The 22423-nt window shown below is 39.1% G+C and overlaps 1 protein-coding gene across 11 annotated transcripts in view; it reads left to right on the top strand.

Moving 5' to 3' along the window:
• The window catches only part of ATE1 (arginyltransferase 1), a 153650-nt gene that overhangs the window by 10215 nt on the left and 121012 nt on the right, over positions 1 to 22423 (top strand). For 3 of the 11 annotated variants that reach the window (XR_010382002.1, XM_064488498.1, XM_064488504.1), the window contains exons 1-7: positions 2403 to 2568; positions 4828 to 4891; positions 7237 to 7299; positions 11177 to 11280; positions 13193 to 13447; positions 18520 to 18749; positions 20682 to 20810. Coding sequence is in view for 10 of the 11 variants with exons in the window: in XM_064488498.1 (XP_064344568.1) it covers positions 2463 to 2568; positions 4828 to 4891; positions 7237 to 7299; positions 11177 to 11280; positions 13193 to 13447; positions 18520 to 18749; positions 20682 to 20810 (951 nt within the window). In the remaining variant the exon portion in view is untranslated. Of the gene's footprint in view, positions 1 to 1872; positions 2063 to 2402; positions 2569 to 4827; positions 4892 to 7236; positions 7300 to 11176; positions 11281 to 13192; positions 13448 to 18519; positions 18750 to 20681; positions 20811 to 21719; positions 21849 to 22423 lie in introns of those variants that run through there. The other 8 variants (XM_031461886.2, XM_064488503.1, XM_064488500.1 and 5 more) reach the window with 7 other exon arrangements.

Below are 22423 nucleotides of genomic sequence, written 5' to 3'. Positions count from 1 at the left end.
CCTCTCTGGTCTGTTTCCTATGTAGTGAAGGTGCTATAAGGATTAGATGAGTTAATACATGTCTAGGGCTTTGGACATTCTCATTGTTGTTCAAGGTTGGTACGTCCTGGAGTGCACTGGCTGAGGTTGGTCTAGGGCTTGGGACAAGGTTAGGGCTTCAGAGGGACACAAGGGAAATGGGACAAGACTATAAAGCCTGAAGAGCCTCCTGGTTGCCTACTCTCTGTCCTGAGCATGGCATTCTACTGTTTCATTTCACTCTTACTTTCAAAATGAGAGCCTGTCCAGGAATGGATCAGTAGTCAAATGAACAAAATGCATGAGGTCTGTCTAAGAACATGGGTACTGAGATCTAGCAAGGAGCCTTCAAATCTAAGGAGTTGGAGGAACTGCATAAACCTAAAGGGACCCTGAACACCTCTTGCATGCTATATAGCTATCCTTAGGTTCTTTCCCATTGTGTGAGGCACAAGTGATGCTTAGCAATGTAACAGGTCACTGCCGCCAAGAAACCTCTTAACTAAGCACACATCCAGCATAGTGGACCTCGGGGTAAAGAATGTCGAAACTGACCTCAAAAGTTTACCTGTTTCTCCAAGTTAAACATTTTTTAAACATTGTTAAAAGGTAACTGTTACCCAGTCCAAATTCGTTCTGCTTGCCACAGGACAGGCCAATAAATCGGGAGACCAATAAATCAGGAGGAGATGTGGGGGCAAGGAACAGCAACTTTATTCTGAAAGCCGGCAGACGAAGAGGATGGCAGACTAATGTGTTGGAGAACCATCCTCCTCCAGTCAGAATACAGGCTTTTATACAACCCCCCCCCAAAGACCCCCAGAAAACAACAGGGGAGGGGGTGTGGTTGGTTGGTGCAAACTTCTTGGTGTAGGAATTCTTTGTTCCTGCAGCTGTCCACGTGGGCCAGCTCATTGTGCTCCTGCAAAACCTCCAACAACACAAATGTTATTCTCTATTCTGCAACTTGTTATCTTTACGTGAGTACACAGCTAGCAAGACTAAGCCTAGAAAACAGGGCATACTGGTTAAAGCTAAAGGAACAGATCCAATACAGTCAGATTTTGTTCTTTTCTATTATATAACCATCTTCTAAAAACACTAAAAAGATAGTCTTTATTGTTGAATGGGAAAAATATAAGGACAGACAGGCTTAAATTACCGTGCATAAAGAGTTAAAGATAAAGGACTACTGCCTTACTGAAGGTACTCACTCATTTTTATACTTTGCTCCAGACTGTTACTCTTTAAGCAATCTCCTTTAAAATAGTGGTTGCAAATTGGAGGCCCCTGGGCTGAATCCAGCTTATATAAATTTTATGTTTGGACCGTACAGTTAAAAATATTCTTTTAAAGTAACATTTAAAAAGTATACTTTAAAAAAATCTGATTTTCAGCTTCCCTTAAAAAGTTGTAAGACACGGTGGCACTGGGCTTATAGTGGCACAAAGCAGCAACTGGCTCTGACAGTTGTTTCCTGTGAAAGTGTAGTGTTCAAGTCACCTACCTGGCCATTCAACAGAATGCCTGCATGTGTACTTGAACCTATGGCACATTTAAGTGCTTGCTGGTTTGGAAGAAGCCAGAATTGTCTACCATCAGGGGCAGTCTCAGATGTTAACTTTTAAACTGAGATCTGCAGGATCTAGAAATGAAAGATCACAGCCTCCGTGCCCGTTTCCTTATCTGTGACGGGGCCAACAACGCGCCGTTGCTGGAAGCACTGGTAACAATACGCAAAGGGCTGGCTGGAACTCGGGGCCCGGGGGCACGACTACCATCCCCACAAACGTCCTGGGAGGCCCGAGCCCCGGCACAGAGCCGGCCCGGGGGCACTGGAACGCCCCGCGCCGGTTCTCGCTCTCCACTCCTCCCCGCCGCGGGCCCCCGCGCTCCGCGGAGGTCGGCCCCAGGGCGCCGAGAGGCGTGGCCGGCCCACGCGGACCGGCGGCGGCGACCATGGCCTCGGTGGTGGAGTACAAGGGACTCAAGGCCGGCTACCACTGCGGCTACTGCGACTCCGAGGAGGGCAAGGCGTCCAGCGGTGAGTGCTCCCGTCGACGGGGCTGGCGCGGCCGACTCGCGTCCAAACCCCGGCACCGCCCGCCGCGCCCCAGGCCAGGCCCTCGCGGGGGAACACCCAGGCCCTGCTCCCCAACTCCTCCTTCCCTTTCCCACGCGTTTCTTCCCAGACTGGAGCCCTTCACGCTCCGTCTCTCGGCCTCACCCTCAGCGAAGATGGCGGTCCCTCTCGGAGAAGGAGCGGAAATAGCGGAAAGCTGCCCTCGGTCAAGATGGCGCAGGCGGCGTCAGCGCCAGGGGGCTCCCGGCGAGGCTCGGCCTGCGGGCGCCGGGCGGCGCGGTGCATTGTGGGGTGGCGGCGGCGGCGGCGGCGGTGGTGGTGGTGTGGGGCTGGGCAGCGTCGCGTTTGGAGGGCCGGGACCATGGCTTCCTGGGCCTCTCTTTCGCCCAGCATCGTGGAGTATTTCGAGGGCGAGGACTTCTACCGTTGCGGCTATTGCAAGAACGAGTCGGGCAGTCGCTCCAATGGTGAGCGGGTCGGGCTGGCGGGCGGGGAAGGGCGTCACGTCCTCGGGGGCTCCGCGGCTGGCCGGCAGCTTCGGGGGTGGCGGCGCCTCGGGCGGACTGGCCGGAGGGACGCGCCCAGGATGGAGTACCGGCCCAGCCCCTGTCAAGTGGAGCGAGCGCCGAACGAACGCTGCTCTCCGGGGAGTGGCGTGGCTGTCAAAAATAAAAACGGATCTCACCTCTGATTCATCAGGGAAGCTTCTAGAGGCTTATTCTTCACACAGGTGCTCAGACGTGCGAGCTAATGATTGTCTCGCAGGAGCCGAGTGTGGAAACAGGTGTCCATCGTCGGTAGGATGGTGGGGTACGTGATGGCACGCCTGCCGGGGAGCGCTGTAGTGTGGTCAGTTACGGGGGCTCACCTGTAAGTGCTGATGGTGATGTGGAAGGATCCCGGTAGTAAGTGCGGAAGGCGAGGTGCTGGACAGTGAGTGACGGTCGTGCTGTTTGTGGAGAAAACGGTGTGTCTGGAAGACACACGTGCGTGGGCATCCACGGAGGACATGTCTCTGGGAGAATGTAACAGGGAACTGGTGACCAGAGTCGCTGCTGGCGAGGGGCCCTGTTTGTACTGATGTGTGAAAATTGTACCAGTTGTTTGTGTGCCATGTCATTTCTCCACCCACCTCGATGACAACACAGCCAGCCTACAGTACCCTCCACCCCCAATTATGATTCAGGTTTCTTTCGGAAGATTTTTTGGTTTGTAGACAACATCATGTTTGTTTCCTGCCTTGTCATGCTTTGGCAACAGTAGAAACTCTTATTTTGAAGAATAATCTGGCATTGTGGAAAAATGGGATATCTACGAAGGTGTAAATTTGGGTGGTTTCCGTATTAAAAAAAATTCTACCCTACGGTAAGGGAATGATTTGGGTGATTATGGTGTGTCCATCTACTCATTAATTAAGTGTTTACTAGGTGCTTCTTGTGGGGGAGACGGAGTAGAATGTAGCATAATGCAAACATCAGGAGTGACGATTATGAAGATGAGTTAAGTGGAAAAAACATTTAGAGTGGTGGGATAAACGGAGAAAATAAGCAGGATGGAAATAATGTCTGTGACATGATTACAGGTCTGGGAGGGAGAAAAAAAACCCAGCAGAAGCACACCAAATGGTGACAGTGATTGCCTAGGGTTCTTAGCGATTCCTCCCTTCTCTCTCGCAGAATTTTAGAATAGCGATTATAATATATATGTAACAAACAATTTATATTAAACCTGCCTGAAGTTTATATTTAATAGGTCCTTAATTATCTTTTTCTCGTAATTTCATTAAGAGAAAAACCGATTAATATAGATATCCTTCGTTTAAAGTTCTATGGAAACAAATCTGCTTTCGACCTTTTCACCTAAAGAGAGAACTGTAAAAACTTCTATCTCGATTTTGATTTTAATAATACAGGGCGCTCCATCTATTGGGTAGGTAGGTTTTATTATTTCTATTTCACAGATGAGGAAGTTGAGCTTCAGAGTAACTTGGTGTTAATGAGCGCCTGCCAGGCTTGTGGACATTTCTGCTGTGCTCGAGCACCCATACTTTTCTCACATCCTTCTTTCTCGAGCCTGTCTCTGTCTTTACATACGTCTGTTGCAGTTTACTGTTTACAAGGGTAAAACTCATTTTTCTTTTAACAATCAGTGTTTTCTTAGTCTTTATTTTTTTTCCTGGTTGCATAATTATTTCGTCATATTGATAATACCACAGTCCCAGTAATCACTTTTCTGTTCCTAGGCATTTGGATTTCTTTCAGGTTTTATACTTAAAAGGAATATTGTTGTATGTATAGTTTTGTCCTGTTTTCAATGTATGAGACTGTTCTGTAAACACATGTGAAAACCAGGAGAACTTACTTGCTTTCTAATTCTTCTGAAAAGACCAGCTTATTAAATTATGTGAGATAATATTATGGTTTAAAGGTGTGATGTAATTTGATTGCAGTGAGGACCTAAAATTATAATGTCATAGAGACTATTGACTAATCCTGAACTGAATGTGATCACTTAATTTTAAAAATTAGGATAACCTTGATACATCCTGTGTTTCATTTGTATTGTGTATTTTGTCAAACTAATAAGTATGAAGTATGTGCAGACTTTCATTTCTCCCCTGTGAGCTAGGTATATTTTTTGCTTCAGTATTCACATTTTAAAAATCATGTGAGTTTAGAAAAGTGAGAAGTTCCACCTGCTGTAATAACATGACACTTATTTTTCAGGCATGTGGGCACATTCCATGACTGTTCAGGATTATCAGGATCTCATAGACCGAGGATGGCGAAGGTAAAGGTCCTTGATGCAAAGATACTTCTGATATTCCTCAGGTTCTTCTCATAATTGAAAGATATTGTTTGCCTTTAAAATGTTTTCCTGTTGTTGAAAAGAGATTTAAAAGAATTTTTATTACATTTTGTTGTGTAGAGATTTGGTTCTCGTTTTTAGGGTATTTATAAGGAAAATTTGACAAATGTAGAGAGTACATTATAATAAACCTCATATACCTATCATCAGGTTAACATTTTGCCAATCTTGTTTCATCAGTTTTCCTTGCTCCCTGCAATGTACTGAATGTTGGTGTTCCCGCCAAAGTTCATATGTTAAATCGTAACTCCCAATGTGATGGTATTTGGAGGTGAGGCCTTTGGGAGGCGATTAGGTCATGAAGATGGAACCCTGATAAATGAGATTAGTGCCCTTATAACAGACCACGGAGCTCTCCCTTGCTCTTCTGCCACGTGAGGACACAACAAAACGATGAACCAGAAGGCTTGTCTCCACCTGACAACAAATCTGACACCTTGATCTTGGACTTCCCAGCCCCTAGAACCATGAGGAGTAAATTTCTGTTGTTTGTAAGCCACTCAGTCTGTGGCATTTTGTTACGGCAGCCCCAATGGAATAAGATACCTCCCCACTCCCCCCACAAAATTATTTAAAGCAAATTTCAGATATCATGTCATTATAGCTGTACTAAATATGTGTTTCTAAGAGGGAAGAATTTTTTTCTTAACATATCCAGAATACCATTGCCATACTTTCCAAATTTAATAATCATTATTTGATGTCACCTGTTACCTAGTTTTGATTAGATTTTCTGCCTGTCTCAAACATTTTCTTTCTCCCCCCATTGCTTAATTTGAATCAGGGTTCCCTTAAGGTCCACACGTTGCCTTTGATAGCTAAGATTTTTTGGTCGTTATTTTTATGTAGATGATTTTAGAATAACTATTAGGTGAAGTTCCTTACATAAACATGAGCAACGTTAAGTGCCACTACTCCCCAGAAGACATGGGCTTGAGTACAGCACATGAAACTACACAGCTTTCTCTGGAAGTAGATGAATATAGTCAGATGTTCAAAGACTGCCGTGATAGGGAACTTTTTTTTTTTTTTTTAAGGTACAAGGAAGCTACTGAAGGCTCTTATGTCAGAGAGAAGTTTGATGGAATTTGTGATTTGGAAGTGATCATTCAGATAGCAGAAAGGTATCTGAGGGGGCGATTCTGAAAGCCAGAAGACTAGTTCCAGAGGTGATTGCAGTATCCAGATGTGAGATGGTGAGGACCACTGTCGTCGTCAGGAGCAGTGGCTGTAGATTAGGAGATAGATCAGAGGGAATAGACTTAGGAGACATTTTAGAAGTGGAGCACTTGCTGTCAGGAAAGGGAGGTGCATTAGAGGGAAGAATGTGGGAGGACTCCCAGGAGCCTGGCTCGGGAACTGAACTCATGTCTTTACTGGGGCAGCCATAATGAAATACCACAGATCGGGCAGCTTACACAAGAGGAATTTATTTTCTCATGGTTCTGGAGGCTGGAAATCCAAAATCAATATGTCCACAGCTTTGGTTTCTCCTGAGGCCTCTCTCCTTGGCTTGCACCTGTCTGCTGCCTCGCTGTGCCCTCATGTGGTACTTTCTCTGTGCATATGCATCCCCCGTGTTTAATGTCTCTCTTTATGTCCAGTTTCCTTTTCCTATACGGACAGCAGTCAGATTGGATTAGGGTGCATCCTGACAGCTTCATTTTAAGCCTAATCACCTCTCACAAGGCCTTATCTCCAAATACAGTCACACTCTGAGGTGCTGGTGATCAGGACTTCAACATAATGCATTTTGAGGGGACAAACTTCAGCTCATAATGTCATGACTCTGCATTAACTGAGATCCAGAAAGCATGGAAAGGATCAGATTGGTTTGGGGGTACATTGTGCTTGCACATGGAACCCCCAAGTGTGGATGGAGTAGGCAGCAGCACACATCAGTCCCACAGCATCCTGGGCAGTTTTCTCTGCCCTTTCCAGTGTTGAGGGAGATGGCAGGTTGAAGCATGTAAGGGACTGCAGATGCTGAAAAGCGGGTAATTGAGATCATTAACCATGGGGTACATATGTAAAGGTTTAGGAAAGAAGACGCTACTCTGGCCCTTCGTATACCCATACTGCAATATTAGTTAGCTTATGAAGAGTAACTAAGCCTAAATGCATTTTTAACTGTTAATTAGATTTTACCCGATTTTTGTTTACCTGTTGGTTAGATTTTTCCTTAGATTTTTGTACCCCTGTACTAATCTACTTGGCTACATTTGAAAAATTTGTATGAAATTAACAAAACTATTTTATAATTTTAGAAGCGGAAAATATATGTACAAACCTGTCATGAACCAAACTTGTTGTCCTCAGTACACAATAAGGTAAGAATTTTAACTACTAGAATTCTGTTAATATGAAGATTGTGTATAATTTTTTTCGTAGAATCTTGCTTTTTTCTAAATGTTTATTTCTATCCTAGGTAGACATTCTTTATAAAGGAAAGCAAATGAGTTGTGTTTTTTCTGCATACTGATGCTATATTCATGTGCCGATCAATAGCTTTTAATAATGTTGGATTGTTCATTTATAAATATGATATGAAAAAATATACTATTTAGCAATCTAGTCAATAATACATGAAATACTGGGAGAATATTGGTAAATACTTAAATTACTTTTAGATACTAAATTTTTATAGGTTTTAGCTTAGGATTTTCCACATTCTAGTGTATTGCTCGGTACAGTGATTTTATTCAAGCAGTGTCATAGGGTCCTGTGTGAGGAGGAGGGCTGACGCTTAACCCGCATATGTTCAGTCTTGTTTTTGTCATTGGAAAACTTAATCTAAAAAGTCTTTTTTCTTTTCCTACAAAATGTTTGCTTGCTTGATTTTATACAATCTTTTATCTTTCCCCTGTGCCCCTCTTCCTCTACCCTAACGTGGAAGGATTTTTCCTTCTCTGATTGTAAAGGTCTTTCTCTTCTCCCTCATCCTCCTTCCCATTCCCCTTTCGCCTTCTGGTAGAAAATAGGGAAAGTATGTAAACATCGTGAAGCGCGTCTGCAGTTTCGGTGTGTGTGTATGTACTCTCAATAAAAAAGCAAACGCAGTTGTGTCCATCACGCTTGGCTTGTCCTCACAGCTGTCTCCCGTAGTTGCTCTTAATCTGTTTTGGAATTAAAGAGAATTTGATGAAAGTTACAGACCCTCTCTGCAACAAAACAGTACAGTAAGAGAGGAGGCATACAGACAAAAATATGTAATATTTTACACATTAATTTTAGGATGATCACTGACTTTCAGAATGTCGCTGATTACTGGTTAAGAATCCTTTCTCTTATCTAACTGGTCATAGGCCTGGTACAATAAAGAGAAAAGATGGATGTCTGGTTTGCTGACAGCATCTCATGTAGTATAAAATGACAGAGTAGCTCCTTCAGCTTTAATGGTTAGGAAGTGGTGGCATCTTCAAAGGCACAAGTCATTTTGCTTCAGATAGCAGTTTATTATTGGAATATGGCTAGAATTCTGTTCAAATAAGTGTCAGGACTGAATCCTGAGAATCTTTAATCAGAAAAGGCCAATTTTAGTGGGTTAAAGAAAAAGGTAAAAGCTTCTATAATTTATTGGGTGCTTGTCTCATACAAAGCACTCTTCCAGGTATATTGCTTTTATGGGAAAGGATTTGGTTAACATTGTAAAACAAAATAATTATAAAGTGTGAATTTTTCTTTGCATTTTGTAATTTTGCATGGAATCAAACATTTCCTGAATTGTTATCCTTTACATAACTTCAGTGTTTATATCGATCTTATGGAGTCATTTTGCATATTTATTCTTTTGATTATACTACAGTGAGGCCTTATGAGGCCTTATGTAAAGGCAAGGTGGTCTAGCCTACAACTTGGCTTCTTGTGAGGCAAACGCTGGGGCCTGCCCATATGTGAGCCTGAATGAGGATGAACTTCCTGGCTATGAATTTTTGCTTTTTTTTTAGTTTTACTTTTTAACAGTATTATATCTGCTAATAATTTAAAGAATCAAATAGTTCCATAAAGCTTATTTTGCAAAATAGCAATCCTCTGAAACCCCCATCCAATTTTTTGTTTCCCAGTGCAGTCACTTTCAAATCTCTTAACTGATTCTGTCTTTAAGTAACATGCTTATATAATTATAATGCTTGATTTTTAAAATTGGTTTTCCCCGTTATCTCTGGGCTTCTCTCTTTGAAAGATAGAGATTTAACTTTATTTCACCCCTACCCCACTGTCACATTCAAGCTCATGTTTATTTATTTGTCCTCATCCCCAGCTTCCAAATACTGTCCTTTTGGATAGATGTAGTCATGTCATTATGTCTGCGTAAATAGGCCTCACAAGCTCAGCTGTGTAGTAGCCCATGATTACTTTTTCTTTCCTGCACAAGTTTTTACTTTCCCTGGAGTTGATCGTTGCTATTTTTAGTTTCATAGTTTTCTAGGTACTTCCATCGGTATAAATTTCCTCTTGGTGTGTTTGGATGCTTTTTACTCTTACCATTTTTATCTTCTTGAAGAAAATCTCTTGTGGAGTCTTCTGACCTGCTCTGGTCTGGACCGGTGGTCTCTACACCTTGTTCGTCACTGTCATCCTGTTATCTCTTTTTAACTGTCATCTTGAGGATTCTCTTTGGGTCTTGAGTTGGATTCTGTCTCCTCTACCCTCTTTCTTGTATTATCCCCTCATTTTAGTGAAGCATATCTTCTAATAGCTTCCTGAGAAAAAAATACATGAGAGGTGAATTTTTTGAGACTGTGTGTGTCTGAAAATGTGTTTGTTCACTATTCAAACTTAACTTAAAATTTGGCTGGGTAGAGAAGCGTAGATTGAAAATAATTTTCCTTTAGAATTTTGAAAGCTTCGCTCCATTGTTAGGGAGTCCAGTGTTGAGAAGTCCGAATGGCATTCTGATTCTTATTCCTTTGTCCAAAACGTACTTTTTCTCTTCGGAGGTTTTTTTGTCTTCAGTGTTCTGATATTTCATAATATATTTGGCACTGTGTTTTCATTCATTGCATACAGACTTCAATGTAGGGGCTCCTCCCATCATGTCCTTCAGTTCGGAGAAATTTTCTTTTTTTGGTCGATCTTCTCTTTTCCCTTTTCCTTATCTCTTCTATAATGTCTTTATTCAGACATTGGACTTTTTAGACTGGTACTCTAATTTTCTTTTCAGTTTTCCACATCTTTTGGGAGATTTCCTCAACTTAATTTTCCAAATCTTCTGTCTTCTGTTTAATTTTTTATTCTATTATATTTTACTTCTAAGAGGGATTTTTGTTCTTGGACTTTTAAATTTTTTAGACTCCCTTCTTCCTGTGTACTCTTTATCCGTAGCCTCCAAATTGCTTTCCCCAATTTTTTTGCACCTATCTTTGTATTAGATGCCCTCCTCAAGTGTCTGGTGATTCCAGCTTTCCAGTGTCCCCATTGGAAATTTTACCTACTCTGTTGGGCCTTGTTTACTGTGGGCTTTAAGTAGGGTGATCTGGCTAGGCTGCTCTGTGGAAGAATCCCTGATGTCAGTATTTTAAGGTCTGATCACATTCTGGAGAGAAATTACCATCTGCTGTTCTGGGGTTGGGTTGGGGAGTGGGTTGGAGGTCTCAACATTCAGCATGTAGACTTCTGTTGAAGCTTGCTGTTTCCAGTGCAGTCCATTGCTTTCATCTGTGCCTGTATCCCTCATATAAGAGACCTTATTTTTACTCTTTCTTAAACGTTTGCCGTTTTCTCCTGGGTTGTGTAGAGAGTCATTTGTGTAAAATGAGGGAGACTATCATATATGTAACTGCTTCCAAAACAGACTTTCAAGGGATCTTCCTATTTTTAGACTCATTTTCACTCTTATCCTCTGAGGTATCAGGTCTCACCAATTCTTAAGACTTTTAGGGGTAATGTAGAGAAAACTGGATAACCTCTGGCTTAGGATTCAGCCTTCTTTGGTCTGCTGAGTCAGTGAGCACTGTGCATCGGCTTTCTGGTTTCCAGCATTTCTCCTATTCGTTTTTCCCTAGTGGTTTATGTCTTTTCCCTTTTTAAAATAATCTCTTAACTGTAGTTTAGTGAGATTTGGGGTGGGATTAGAGGCTACATTAAGCTCTGTCTTTACCCAGAAATCTGAGGCATGAACTTGGCCTCATTGTAGTACTATGCAGAAGTGATTTGATTTCTTCAAAATTTGAGTTAACCTTTTAAATATTTATTTTGCTTTCCCAGGTGCCAACCTTTACAGTTTCAGCCATCAAAATCTCACAAGAAGGTTTTGAAGAAAATGTTGAAATTTCTGGCTAAAGGGGAAATTTCAAAAGGACATTGTGAGGGTAAGATGAGATGGGGTCTAAAAACTGTTTACTTTAAATTGATCTTTCTTTCCGAGGTTCTTACTTTCAGTCATTTCTTAGGTAGGGGAAAGGGGTCCCACTATAATCAGACACTGCTGTTACTGTGATGGTGATGACTGCTCTTAGCCCTGCTGTCACTGTTAGCACTGCCCGCTAAATCAAGGATATGGGGAGTATATGCCAGGGAAAGTCTAGTTTGGGAAGAAGAGAGGACCACTTTAAAGATGTGATTTCCTGGAGTTTATTGAAATTTTAGTTTTCACAGTTCTTTGAGAATTCTTAATTTTATTTGGTCCTTAATAGGCTTGTGAATTACATAGAAAGTGGCATTATCCCTAGAGAGATACAGATGCTTATATGCAACTCACACAAGATTGCTTGACCACTTACAGTGCTGAGCAAAGCTCAGCTTTTCCGTGTTTGAGGAAGGTCTTCAGTAAATTATATTGCCTGAAATTGTTTCTTACTTTCTAATAAATTTTGAATTGTGAATTTTCCTGAAAGGTAATTAGTAACATTTAATTTACTTGGGTTACAGATACTTTGCTTTTTCAGTTTTTTCAGAGTTTTTGTTGCTTTTTTTTTAAGATTTCCTATAGGCACTGCCAAATACATGACCATAAAAATTGGGAATACCGCCCATTCCTAGAGCTCTTTTTCACTTTTACCATAGAAAATGCCTAATCCTGGGAGCCTCTCACCCCAGTCTTAGGTTGTTAATCTGTTCCCCAAGTATGTTTTGAATGCCTACAATGTCCTAGTACCTCTTTTAAGTACTGGAGGTACAGTGACCAACAGGACAGGTAAGTTCTTTGCCCTCGTGCACTGTCCTTAACAGACCAGAATTCAGAACTACTTGGAGCAGACTTGGCAGAGCTGGGGACAACAAAGAGGCTGGAGGGCTCTAGGTCATATTGGAAACATCAGAATTTTGGTATAGCTCTGTTTAGTAATGTTCATGTATAACCTTAAAGGTTAAACGGATTTTCTTGGTTAGTTAGTATACAGTTTTTTTCAGTGACCAGGAATCATCCTCTGAATTTCAAAAATTAATATTCAGATTTTGAGGATGCTACCCATTTGTTTGTTTTATTTTTTGATGGGGAAGCAATTAGGTTTGTCTGTCTGTCTGTCTGTCTATCTATCTATCTATCTATCTATCTATATCTGTTTATTTTTAATGGATGTAGTGGGGATTGAACCCGGGACCTCGTGCATGCTAAGCATGCACTCTACCACTGAGCTATACCCTCCCCAGGTTGTTCATTTGTAAATTGAGGATTGCCTGTCTTTTTATGTAGCTTTTACATTTAAGTCTTTATTTGACTTGTAGACTTCTGAATTATTTATACCTGCAACTTAATTCATAGGAGTGCTAATACTCATTAGGGTAAAAGTTTAACAAAGAGACACTAAAATGCATAGACTGAAAAATGATAGAAGTCTGTTTCTTTCCTCATATAACAGTCCAGTGAGGGTGTTCCAGATCCACCTGCAGCTCTGCTCCTACCTCAGCCATTCTGGGACTCTCTTCAACATATCATTTCCAAAGTCACTCTGGTTTTTGCTAATCCAGCCAGTGGGGAGGGGGAAGGGTGGAAGTTCAGGGTCATAGATTTCCTTAAAAACAAGCGAGTCACAATTGGACATTTCAGGTGGTTATATTCCATTGACGGGAGCGTGGCTACAGCTTGTGAAGGGACTGGCAGTGCATTCCCTTGGTAGTAATCATGGTCTTAACTACAGCTCTGACTTCAGAAGACAGGGGAATGGATTTGGTGGACACACTAGTCTCTGCTGTGTTGAATCGAAAAGGGGCATTTTTTCCCATGTGTGTCTTAATTGTGTCAGACGGCCTGACTGATGGACTTGGATCTTTTTTGGTTTGTAGATGAGCCCATGGAGCCCACCGTGGAGGATGCTGTTGCGGGTGACTTTGCATTAATAACGAAATTGGATGCACAGTGTGACCTTAGAACACTCAGTGGTGACTTCAGAGAGAGCTTAGAGAGTGAAGAGAAGAAGAAAATAAAGAGCTTAAAGAAAGAAGAATCTAATGAATTAATTCAGTCACAAGATATAGAAGAGAAGTTGGGCTCTGGTGAACCATCACATTCAGTTAAAGTGCATACAGTCCCTAAGCCAGGTAGTGCAAGTTTGTTGTCAGACCTTGTTAAAGTCATACTAAAGGATTTTCTTTGGTGCTTGAGACTTTGCAATCCCTGGGCCCTCTCGTGAGCTCAAAAAGTGAATTACTCATGAAATCTGTAAAATAGATCGCTGTTTTACACAACGTGTCATTACCTGGAGTTAGATGAACAAATTATCTTGTTTAAAAAGCCTGAAATAATAACCTTATTATCCTCAAACACAGACATTTTAAAAGAGTTCCATTTCTTTTTGCTACCTTAGGCCCTAGAGGCTTGAGGATCAAATTTTTGTCAGACGGTATGGTGCTAAACGTTTTAATTTTTGGTGTTAAGTGAGACAAAGTAAATTTTAGATATTATGTCCAAAACATAGACATTGTAAAAAGCTGCAGTTTATCATTAGATTTCTTTGTGTAATCATAATTAGAGTTTAAAAATTTACAGATTTTGATATTTAAGTTCACCTTTAATAAGATAAGACTTATTTCTGTATCAGTCATAAAAAAAATAGGCTTAGAAAATTTATCCAGTATTAAATGGGTTTATTATATATATGTGTGTATGTATGACTCTTTCAAAATTATTTTGTTAAATGTCAATTTGCATAGTTATTCTGCTTCAGTTCTTGAATTTGTTCTTATATTTATTTATACAAAATAATCCAAGGGAGAGATTTTTATACCATTTTAGTTTTTTTGTTTAAATTGTAAATTACATATGTTTAAGTGCAGAAAACTTCACATCTTTATTGAATTTTTTTTTAACATAAAGGATTTCTTGGTACTTAAATTGATGTTGGTCTGAGAGTTCATCCTAGTTGATAAGAGTAGTCCAATAAAATATTTTGAATGACTTAGATAATTTCTTTCAACTCTTACTCTCTTGGGCATTAGGGTCAGTCTGTTTACTGTTTTTATTTTTTATTATAAAAATTAGTCCTAGTTTATAAAATTTGAAAAACCTGTATTTTGAAGAATTTCAAACAGACAAATGTAGACTGAGTATTATAATGAGTTTTCAAGTACCCTACCCTCGTTTGAGACAATTTTTGACTCATGGTGGCCACTCTTTTTTTTCTTCCAGTTTTATTGAGATATAATTGACATACAGCATTGTATAAATTTAAGGTGAGCAGCATAATGATTACATCACGAAGTGATTATCACAATACATTTATTGTGGTGAACATCCATCATCTCAGATAGGTAAAAAATGAAAGAAATAGGAAAAAAAATGTTTTCTTGTAGAGAGAACTCAGGATATACTCTCTTAACAACTTTAATATATAACAGCAGTAATTATATTTATCGTGTTGTACATTACATCTCAAGTATGCTTTTAATCTTATAACTAGAAATTTGTACCTTTTGACTTGCCTTCGTCCAACCCTGCACCTGACCACAAGTCTGATCTCTTTCTATGCGCTTGTTTGTTTTTAAAATGATGGCCAGTCAGCTAAACTCATATCCAGTTCCCCCTTTCAGTATTGTGTTGAAGCAGATTCAGACATTATATCATCCTGTATTTCAGAATGCATCTCTAAAAGCTAAGTACTTTAAAAAACATATTCACAGTACCATTATTACACCTAAGTAAAATTCCTTAATGTTACTGAATATGCATTATGTAAATTTCTCATTTTTAAACAATTGTTTGCATCTGGATCCGAATCTCTTTAGATTTGTAGGTTCTCATTTCATCACTCCCACTTTTTTATTGCAGTTTGTTTATTGAAGAAACTGGGTTGTTTGTTCTGGGTTGTTGGTCCCAGTCTCTGTATCTGACCCATCACATCTTACATGCACTTTCAAATGCTCCTCTGCTGCCTGTAAGTTGATAATTGATGTAGAGCCTTGATCAGATGCAGTTAAATTTTGGGTTTTTTTTTTTTTTGCTTTTTGGAGGAAGGCAAGTCTTAATCAGATTTAAGTTCAAATTATTGCTTTAAGAATTGGTAAGGGTTTGAGGATTACTTCACGAGTGGTGGGGTATTGTTTCAGGAGACATACAGTGTCTGGGTCCCTCTTTTTGTTAAGTGCTTCTAGCCATGGGTGGTCAATGTGTAAATCCATTGATCCCTTAGATTTTCGAACTTTTTCATTTATTTTTTCATTTACTGACTGAAATACTTCTAAAAAGAGTACTTTCTTTGCATCTGTTTGTTTCCCATAAGATAAATTCTTGATTCTTGGATTTTATTTTCCATCCTTCAAAATAAAATTTTCTAATAGTGACCAGTTAATTTTTTTTTTTTTTTGTATTATTGTGAACTCATGGATCTGAACACATTTGCTATGTTGTAATTCTTTGCTCCTATGGGAGCTTCTCTAAGTTGGCTTCTGAGTCCTTATGATACAGTTGTACTAGTCTTGACAGCTTCCTTGCTACCTGGTATAACGTGATACTCCTGGATCATCTTGTACAGCCATTTCTCCAAGGAGTCCTGGTTCCTTTTGATGGGAAATGGTACTTGGAGATCACAAACTAGGTTGGATGTGGCTGTTATTGCTACTGGCTTGGTCATTGTTTTCTAGTCCTTTTCAGTGAGCAGTCTTAAAGGTTCATGAATTCATATTGATATTTTCAAATCGAATTCAGGACTGTAGTATTTTTATCTTTTTTGTTTGTTTTGCATTTGTATCTTGTTTTTCCTGCACCGAGAAACCTAGTTCTCAAGGACATTGGAGATAGTATTTGCCCATTTGCTTTATCCAACATTACACAATAGTTTTAGAATTATAATACTAACCTTACCTCCAGTAGTATGGTTACTGAAACATTTAAACACTTTTTTACAATTTTCTTTTTCCCCCTTAGGACATCTCTCACTAAGAATGTGAGACTATTCTTTTAAATCATAGGAATCCTTGTTTTGGATTTTCTCTGGGAACTTGCATTTTCATTTTATTTGAACAGTATTAAAAGTACATTCCCTTGAACTTAGCTAGAAATTATGCAGATCTACCTACTGAACTGTATTAAAACCACTGGAGACTAATCTAGGATTCTTGAGTGGTTTGAATCTGTGCGTACAGGGTTGGTGTGGTGTGCTGATCTTATACTGATGAGTTATTTTTATTCTGCTGAAGGAATTTGTTAACTTGGGGAGATCTGTGGCCCCTAAATAAACTGAAATCCTGATTTGCTGTGCATTGTAGTTTGCACCATGATAGTACATACATGTAGTATGAAATGACCATGGTAAAGATTGCTTAGTCTAATGAATGAGATGTGTAAAGCTGACAGAGGTAATCTTTCATAAAAATACTGAAAAGTTGTTCCTCAGTTTGTTCTAGATAATTTCATAATTTGTTCATAATTGGGAAACTTTGGTAGGGAATGTAATTTTGAGTAACTATAGAAAATGCAGGTATTTTTTCATAATACATTTACAGAATGCCTATATAGGCAGAACATTACTTTAGGTACTCGTGATATATATGATAGTGAATAAAAAGATGACCCTTCAGTGGATAGTAGATACTGTTTTATGAGCTGTGCTGCATTAACTCATTTGATCCTTCAGAACTCCATGGGTGGGACTGGTTATTATCTTGGTACAGACAAGGAAGCTTGCCCAAGGTCATCTTGTCAAGTGACAGAGCTGACCTCAGGTAGCCCATGTCAGAGTGTGTGCTCTTGACTGATAACGCTGTTGTGTCTCTCAGAACAAACCTGAGAAAAGATACATCCCCTGGCTGAAGGAAATGAATTCCCTAAGGCGGCAGAGTGGTGGCTAATTACAGAATCACTCTTATGTTGCTGGTTTAGTAGACTTAAACTCAGAATCTTTTTTTAAAGGTCAGCTTTGCTTTTAGGTGGAACACATGTTAGTGAAGTTGTAACGGCAGCCTCACTATCAGTGAGCTCACTGTTTTCTCATCAGGTTTGTTTCTGTTGACCTGCTCTTGGTCTCTGGCAGGTCCCTTTACAGTCTAGGTCTTAATTTCCTTCTCTATAAAATTGAACTTGCTAGTCTTGTAAACCTTCCTAGTGCTGACTTTTATATGATTTGTGAATACTGTGTTTCAGGATCCTAAATTAAAAAAAAAACTTTCACTAATAGCTTTTAAAAATTTATAAAGTTTAGTGTTAGAAAAATTGGAGAAAAGAGAACACTACAAAAAAAAAAAAAAAGAGAAGGGAAAATCCTTTCTTTATTTCTAAACCTGAATAAGATGACTGATAACATGGTGGTATATTTCTTTCCAGATTTCTTCCTAAATATTTTAATGTATATATATTTATATATAATGTTTTAGCACTGAATAATGACAAATCCCCTAAAATTTCTAAAGCATTTTAAATGACTGTTTGGTATTCTATTGCTTACTGTTGTAAAAATTCTGTAATTATTCTATAATTGGACATTAAGATTATTTTGAGGGTTTCATTTGTGTTCATAGTTAAAATTTTCTCAGGATGGATTCCTTGAAGACAGCTTCCTAGATTAAAGGGTACTTACTAAAATTTATGGTTTATGATAGTTAAAGTTTTTATATTTTAAAGGGTTACCAGTTTGATATTTGTTCTTTCAATCGAAGCAAAACTCTGATTAACTAGAGCTGAACTAGTGAGACCCTTCAGATAGATGAAGAGAGACACAAAGATCTTGAACTAAGCAAGGATTCTTTTTTATTAAAAAACCTGCCAGAGTATGTTCTGGGATCGGCACTTATTTACTCCCAGTTCCTAAGCATTTATCTATGGCACCAGTGGTTTCAGAGAAGTGTCTCAGAAATGAGCTGGAGACAGCAGTGTCCTGAAGTGGAAGGTTCTTTCTTCTCACAAAGGCAGAGAAGTGGATGAATAGTTACAAGAAAAAATATTTTTCAACAGTAAGAGCTGCCTGAAAAGTTTCTGTTACTGTTTACTTTCTGTGGCAGTTCCTGCTTCTAAGGTAGAACTTACCTTGGAGCTCTCCTCTGTGGTCCTCCGGAGCATCCACCCAAAGCTAACCTAACAGTCGGGACTCTGTGGACTTACTCTGTAGAATCGTTGAAACTTAAAAAAAAAATATTTCTAGAGCCAAATGTGATTGGTCTAATATTTTGAAATTCTTTTTTAGGCAAAGGGGCAGATTTGAGTAAACCTCCCTGTCGAAAAGCAAAGGAAATCCGGAAAGAAAGAAGAAGGTTAAAACTCATGCAGCAGAACCCAGCCGGAGGACTTGAGGGTTTCCAGGCTCAGTGTGAACCACCAGCTTTGTTCCCAGCAAAAGCTAAATCAAACCAGCCCAAATCACTTGAAGATTTAATCTTTGAATCTTTACCAGAGAATGCATCACACAAGTTAGAGGTACTTTGAAGGGTGTTTTTCTGTTTTTGTTTGTTTGTTTTTGTTGGGTGCTTTGTTTACTTTTCACTTGATAATACAGTTGATGTTTTGCTGTTTAGTGGGAAATGAAAGTGAATTGGGATGAGGGGCATTTATGTTTAATTAATTGCTACTTGAGAAAAACTATTAAGAATTGAGAAAAATAGGCAATTGACTACTAAGATTGTGAAAATTCCAGTTTTAGAATGTTATTAGGTAAGGTGCTCTGGCTTTTTGTATCCCTTGATTAAAATTTAGTAGTTAGAGTAAAAAAAAAATACTGTTTAAAATTTCATTTTTGGCAGTTTTGGTTTAGCTAGTGAAAGAATAGTTCACAGTAGGCAAACCATTGTTGCGTCCATTCTGTTTTTCTGATCTAGGCAGGGCGGCAAATAGTCCTACATGTGCACGCCAGCAGTGAGGAATTAACTAACCACAGTCCTAAATGTACTAATGTAATCCTCTCATTAATTCTCCCAAACCAATTTAGGCATAATATGAATACTTTTAGAGTATTCCTCTTATTTTCTCCAAATTGATTTATATTTCAGGTTAAGTCTAGATTTTTTGGTATCAGTTTGGTATTTACAATTTTTTTTTCTAAAAGATTAGCTATAATGATTTTATTATATTCTCATACTCGATAAGTAACTGGTCAGCCTTTGAATTTATAGCTTAATATCATCTAAGAACATCACTTATCACTAAAGCCCTAATACTAAAAATTAACTGGATGCAGTTTAAACTAACCTTAGGACAATATATATTATTAGACATAAGTTTTGACAGCTTTGACTATTATAATTCCTTGGCTACTCTGATTTTGGTATTGACTTTCTCCTTCCCAAATTGTAGAGAATTAAACACACTACTTAAAATATTTTATAAAGAGTCTTTTATCTTTTGATCAAATAACAATGTGTTCAGGGCACCAGGCACACCTAACACGCAGTCCTTCAGCAGGCAGCCCTTACTTTTACGGTAGGGATACCAGGGTGCATGGAGATGTGTCATCCACTGGGTGTCACTCTTTCTTCACAGAACTCATGGCACAGATGAGAAGTTTTCATTTATGCCTTTGTATTATGTGGCGTTTGATTTTCTCTTTTATTATTGTGTTTTGCTAACGTATTTTAACTGATTAGTAGATAAAGTTAAAATACACGTTAGCCATTGCTATGTGTAATTACTGTCTTTAATGCATTCTCATTTTACATATGAAGAAACTAAAGCACAAAGAGGTTAATTTATTTACTTGACTAAAATGGTGACATTAAGATTTAAGTAAAGGAAATCTGACTTTAGAGCCTTCATTTTAAACGATGCTATGAAACAGGAACACTCGTTTTTTTTCAGTGGAGGTACAAGGGAGGTGATGCAGGACCTCGTGCATGCTGGGCCTGCGCTCTACCACTGAGCTCTATACCCTCGCCCTGGATAGGAACACTTTTTGAAGGTTATCTTTTACACTTATAAAAGTTGCAAGTTTAGAGTTAATGATGCGTGAAAGAGTGTCCAGAAAATACATTCATTTTTAGCCTTTTGAACTATTTACTGAAAGTAAGTTGTGCACAACCAACATGAACAGTATTTATTTGTGTCTGTGTCTTAAGTGCCAGAAGTATCCTACCTTTTGACAGTAGAGGCAGGCTGACATAATTTGATCATAAAGCTTAGTTTTAGAATTTAGACAGGATCCTCTGCTGTGTTGATGAGTCCGTAGTTTGGAGAAATAACTTTTTTCTTTATTTACTAACTGGTTGATTTTAAACATTAATATATTATTGTTATATGTTTATGTTTAATATTTGTATTGGAACTTTTGGTTCTTTTTCGGTGGGAGTAACTGTGAATGCATAGTCCATGGAATGAATAAATGAATTAATGAACATTGTTTTTTAACTCCTTCTGAAGGTGAGGGTGGTGAGATCATCTCCACCAAGTTCTCAGTTCAAAGCCACATTTCAGGAGTCTTACCAGGTCTATAAACGTTACCAGATGGTTGTTCACAAGGACTCACCTGATAAACCAACTGTGAGCCAGGTCAGCAGGCCAAGTGTAATTTTTCTATGCAAATGAAACTTTCCCCTCTATTTGATATCATTGTATGAATTCTTGATTTGTGGTACATTTAATTTATATTCAATTTGCAGTATATCTGCAAAAAGATAGGACTGTGGGATAGTGGACGTTCTGAAAGTGCAAATTTTACCTAGTGCCATGTTAAGTGCCATTCTTAGATAATTTTTAAGTGGAAAGTAACACATAAAATGAATTATCTCTATTTAAAGTCACAATGTTTAGATGCATTTCTTTCCAAGTTAGTAATAAATAGATCTCTAGGTTAAAATGTGAGAGAAAAAGTTAAAAAGCTTTATTTTCATGGTAGGCATACTTTGCACAACACGGTTCATGTGCTTTATCTCCATTTAAAAGTCATGCATAGAGAGAGTTCATAGCAGCTAAATTACTCTCGTTGATGTACTGCCCATACACAGCTGAGTGGGGCCAGAAAAGTAAGAGAGTAGAGTGTTTTAATTGAAGTCCTCATATGCTTATGATTTTATAAATCAAATTACCCAAGGGGAAGAAGCTTAAAACCCTTAATCTAGGTAGAGGTGACAGAAGTAATGGCCGTTACATTAGCAACAGTATTGGCTCTGGTGTTTGCAGAGAACCACAGTAGGTGGATAGAGAAAAAAACAAAAGAAAAGAAAAAGAAATTTCCTGGCCCTTATGAACTGACATTTTTCCTAAATTTTGCTATAAAGTTAGTGCTTCAGGCCCTGTGCCAGTCCACCTGTTCCAAAGATTTATCCATTTCATGAGAAATTCCAGTGTTGAGCTTTGGAAGCGGATTTGCGGAGATCTTACTCTAGCCTCACCTTCAGAAGCACGTCATCAGGGAGAGGTGTTTCAATGGCATTTGCTTCTATTTTCCTTGCTCTGAAGGTGAGGTTAGTACCTGTCTCCTTTGAGGACCCAGAGTTCAAGTCGTCCTTCAACCAGTCATTTTCTTTATATGTCAAGTATCAAATGGCCATACACCAGGATCCGCCTGATGAATGTGGGAAGACTGAGGTACCTTTCCTTAAACGTTTTTTCCTGTGTTGGGTGAGGTTGTCTTTGAAGAAGCATTGGTATATATCCTTCTCATGCCATTTCCTTATCTGTTAAGTAGAGCTGATGAGCCTTTCAGTGTGTTTTACTGAACTTTTGTGAAAAGGAGTCATACGTGTATCATTTTAAATCCCTCAGGAAAAGGGATATGTTTTTACTCAGGGTCCTCTCCAGAAACCTGAGTGTAGCGTGTTTATATGTCAGTCATCAGGCTGCATCAGCAGACATCACTGAGTGCTTGTTATGTGCCAGACGGTGCACCACAGCACACAAGAGGAGTCTCCGTCTTCAAAGAATTGATGATCAAATGGGAAAGACGGGCCAAGAAACAAGCATATCTTGACAGGAAGCAAGTGGGAAAAATTGCATCTGTTGAGGTCATATTGAGCATCATTTAACAAGCCTTTATTGAGGGCCTACATTTTCCAGCTGGTGATAGATGCATAAGAGATTGTTTAATTGTCACAGTGGGACAGTGATGTGTTGGGAGAAGGATGCCAACGGATGCAGGAGGATTAAAGTTTTGATTTTTTGTT

Source organism: Camelus dromedarius, chromosome 8 (genome assembly GCF_036321535.1).
Source record: "Camelus dromedarius isolate mCamDro1 chromosome 8, mCamDro1.pat, whole genome shotgun sequence".
Taxonomy (NCBI): Eukaryota; Metazoa; Chordata; class Mammalia; order Artiodactyla; family Camelidae; genus Camelus; species Camelus dromedarius.
Note: the sequence above shows the minus strand (reverse complement) of the source record. Positions and strands in the feature narration are given on the sequence as shown.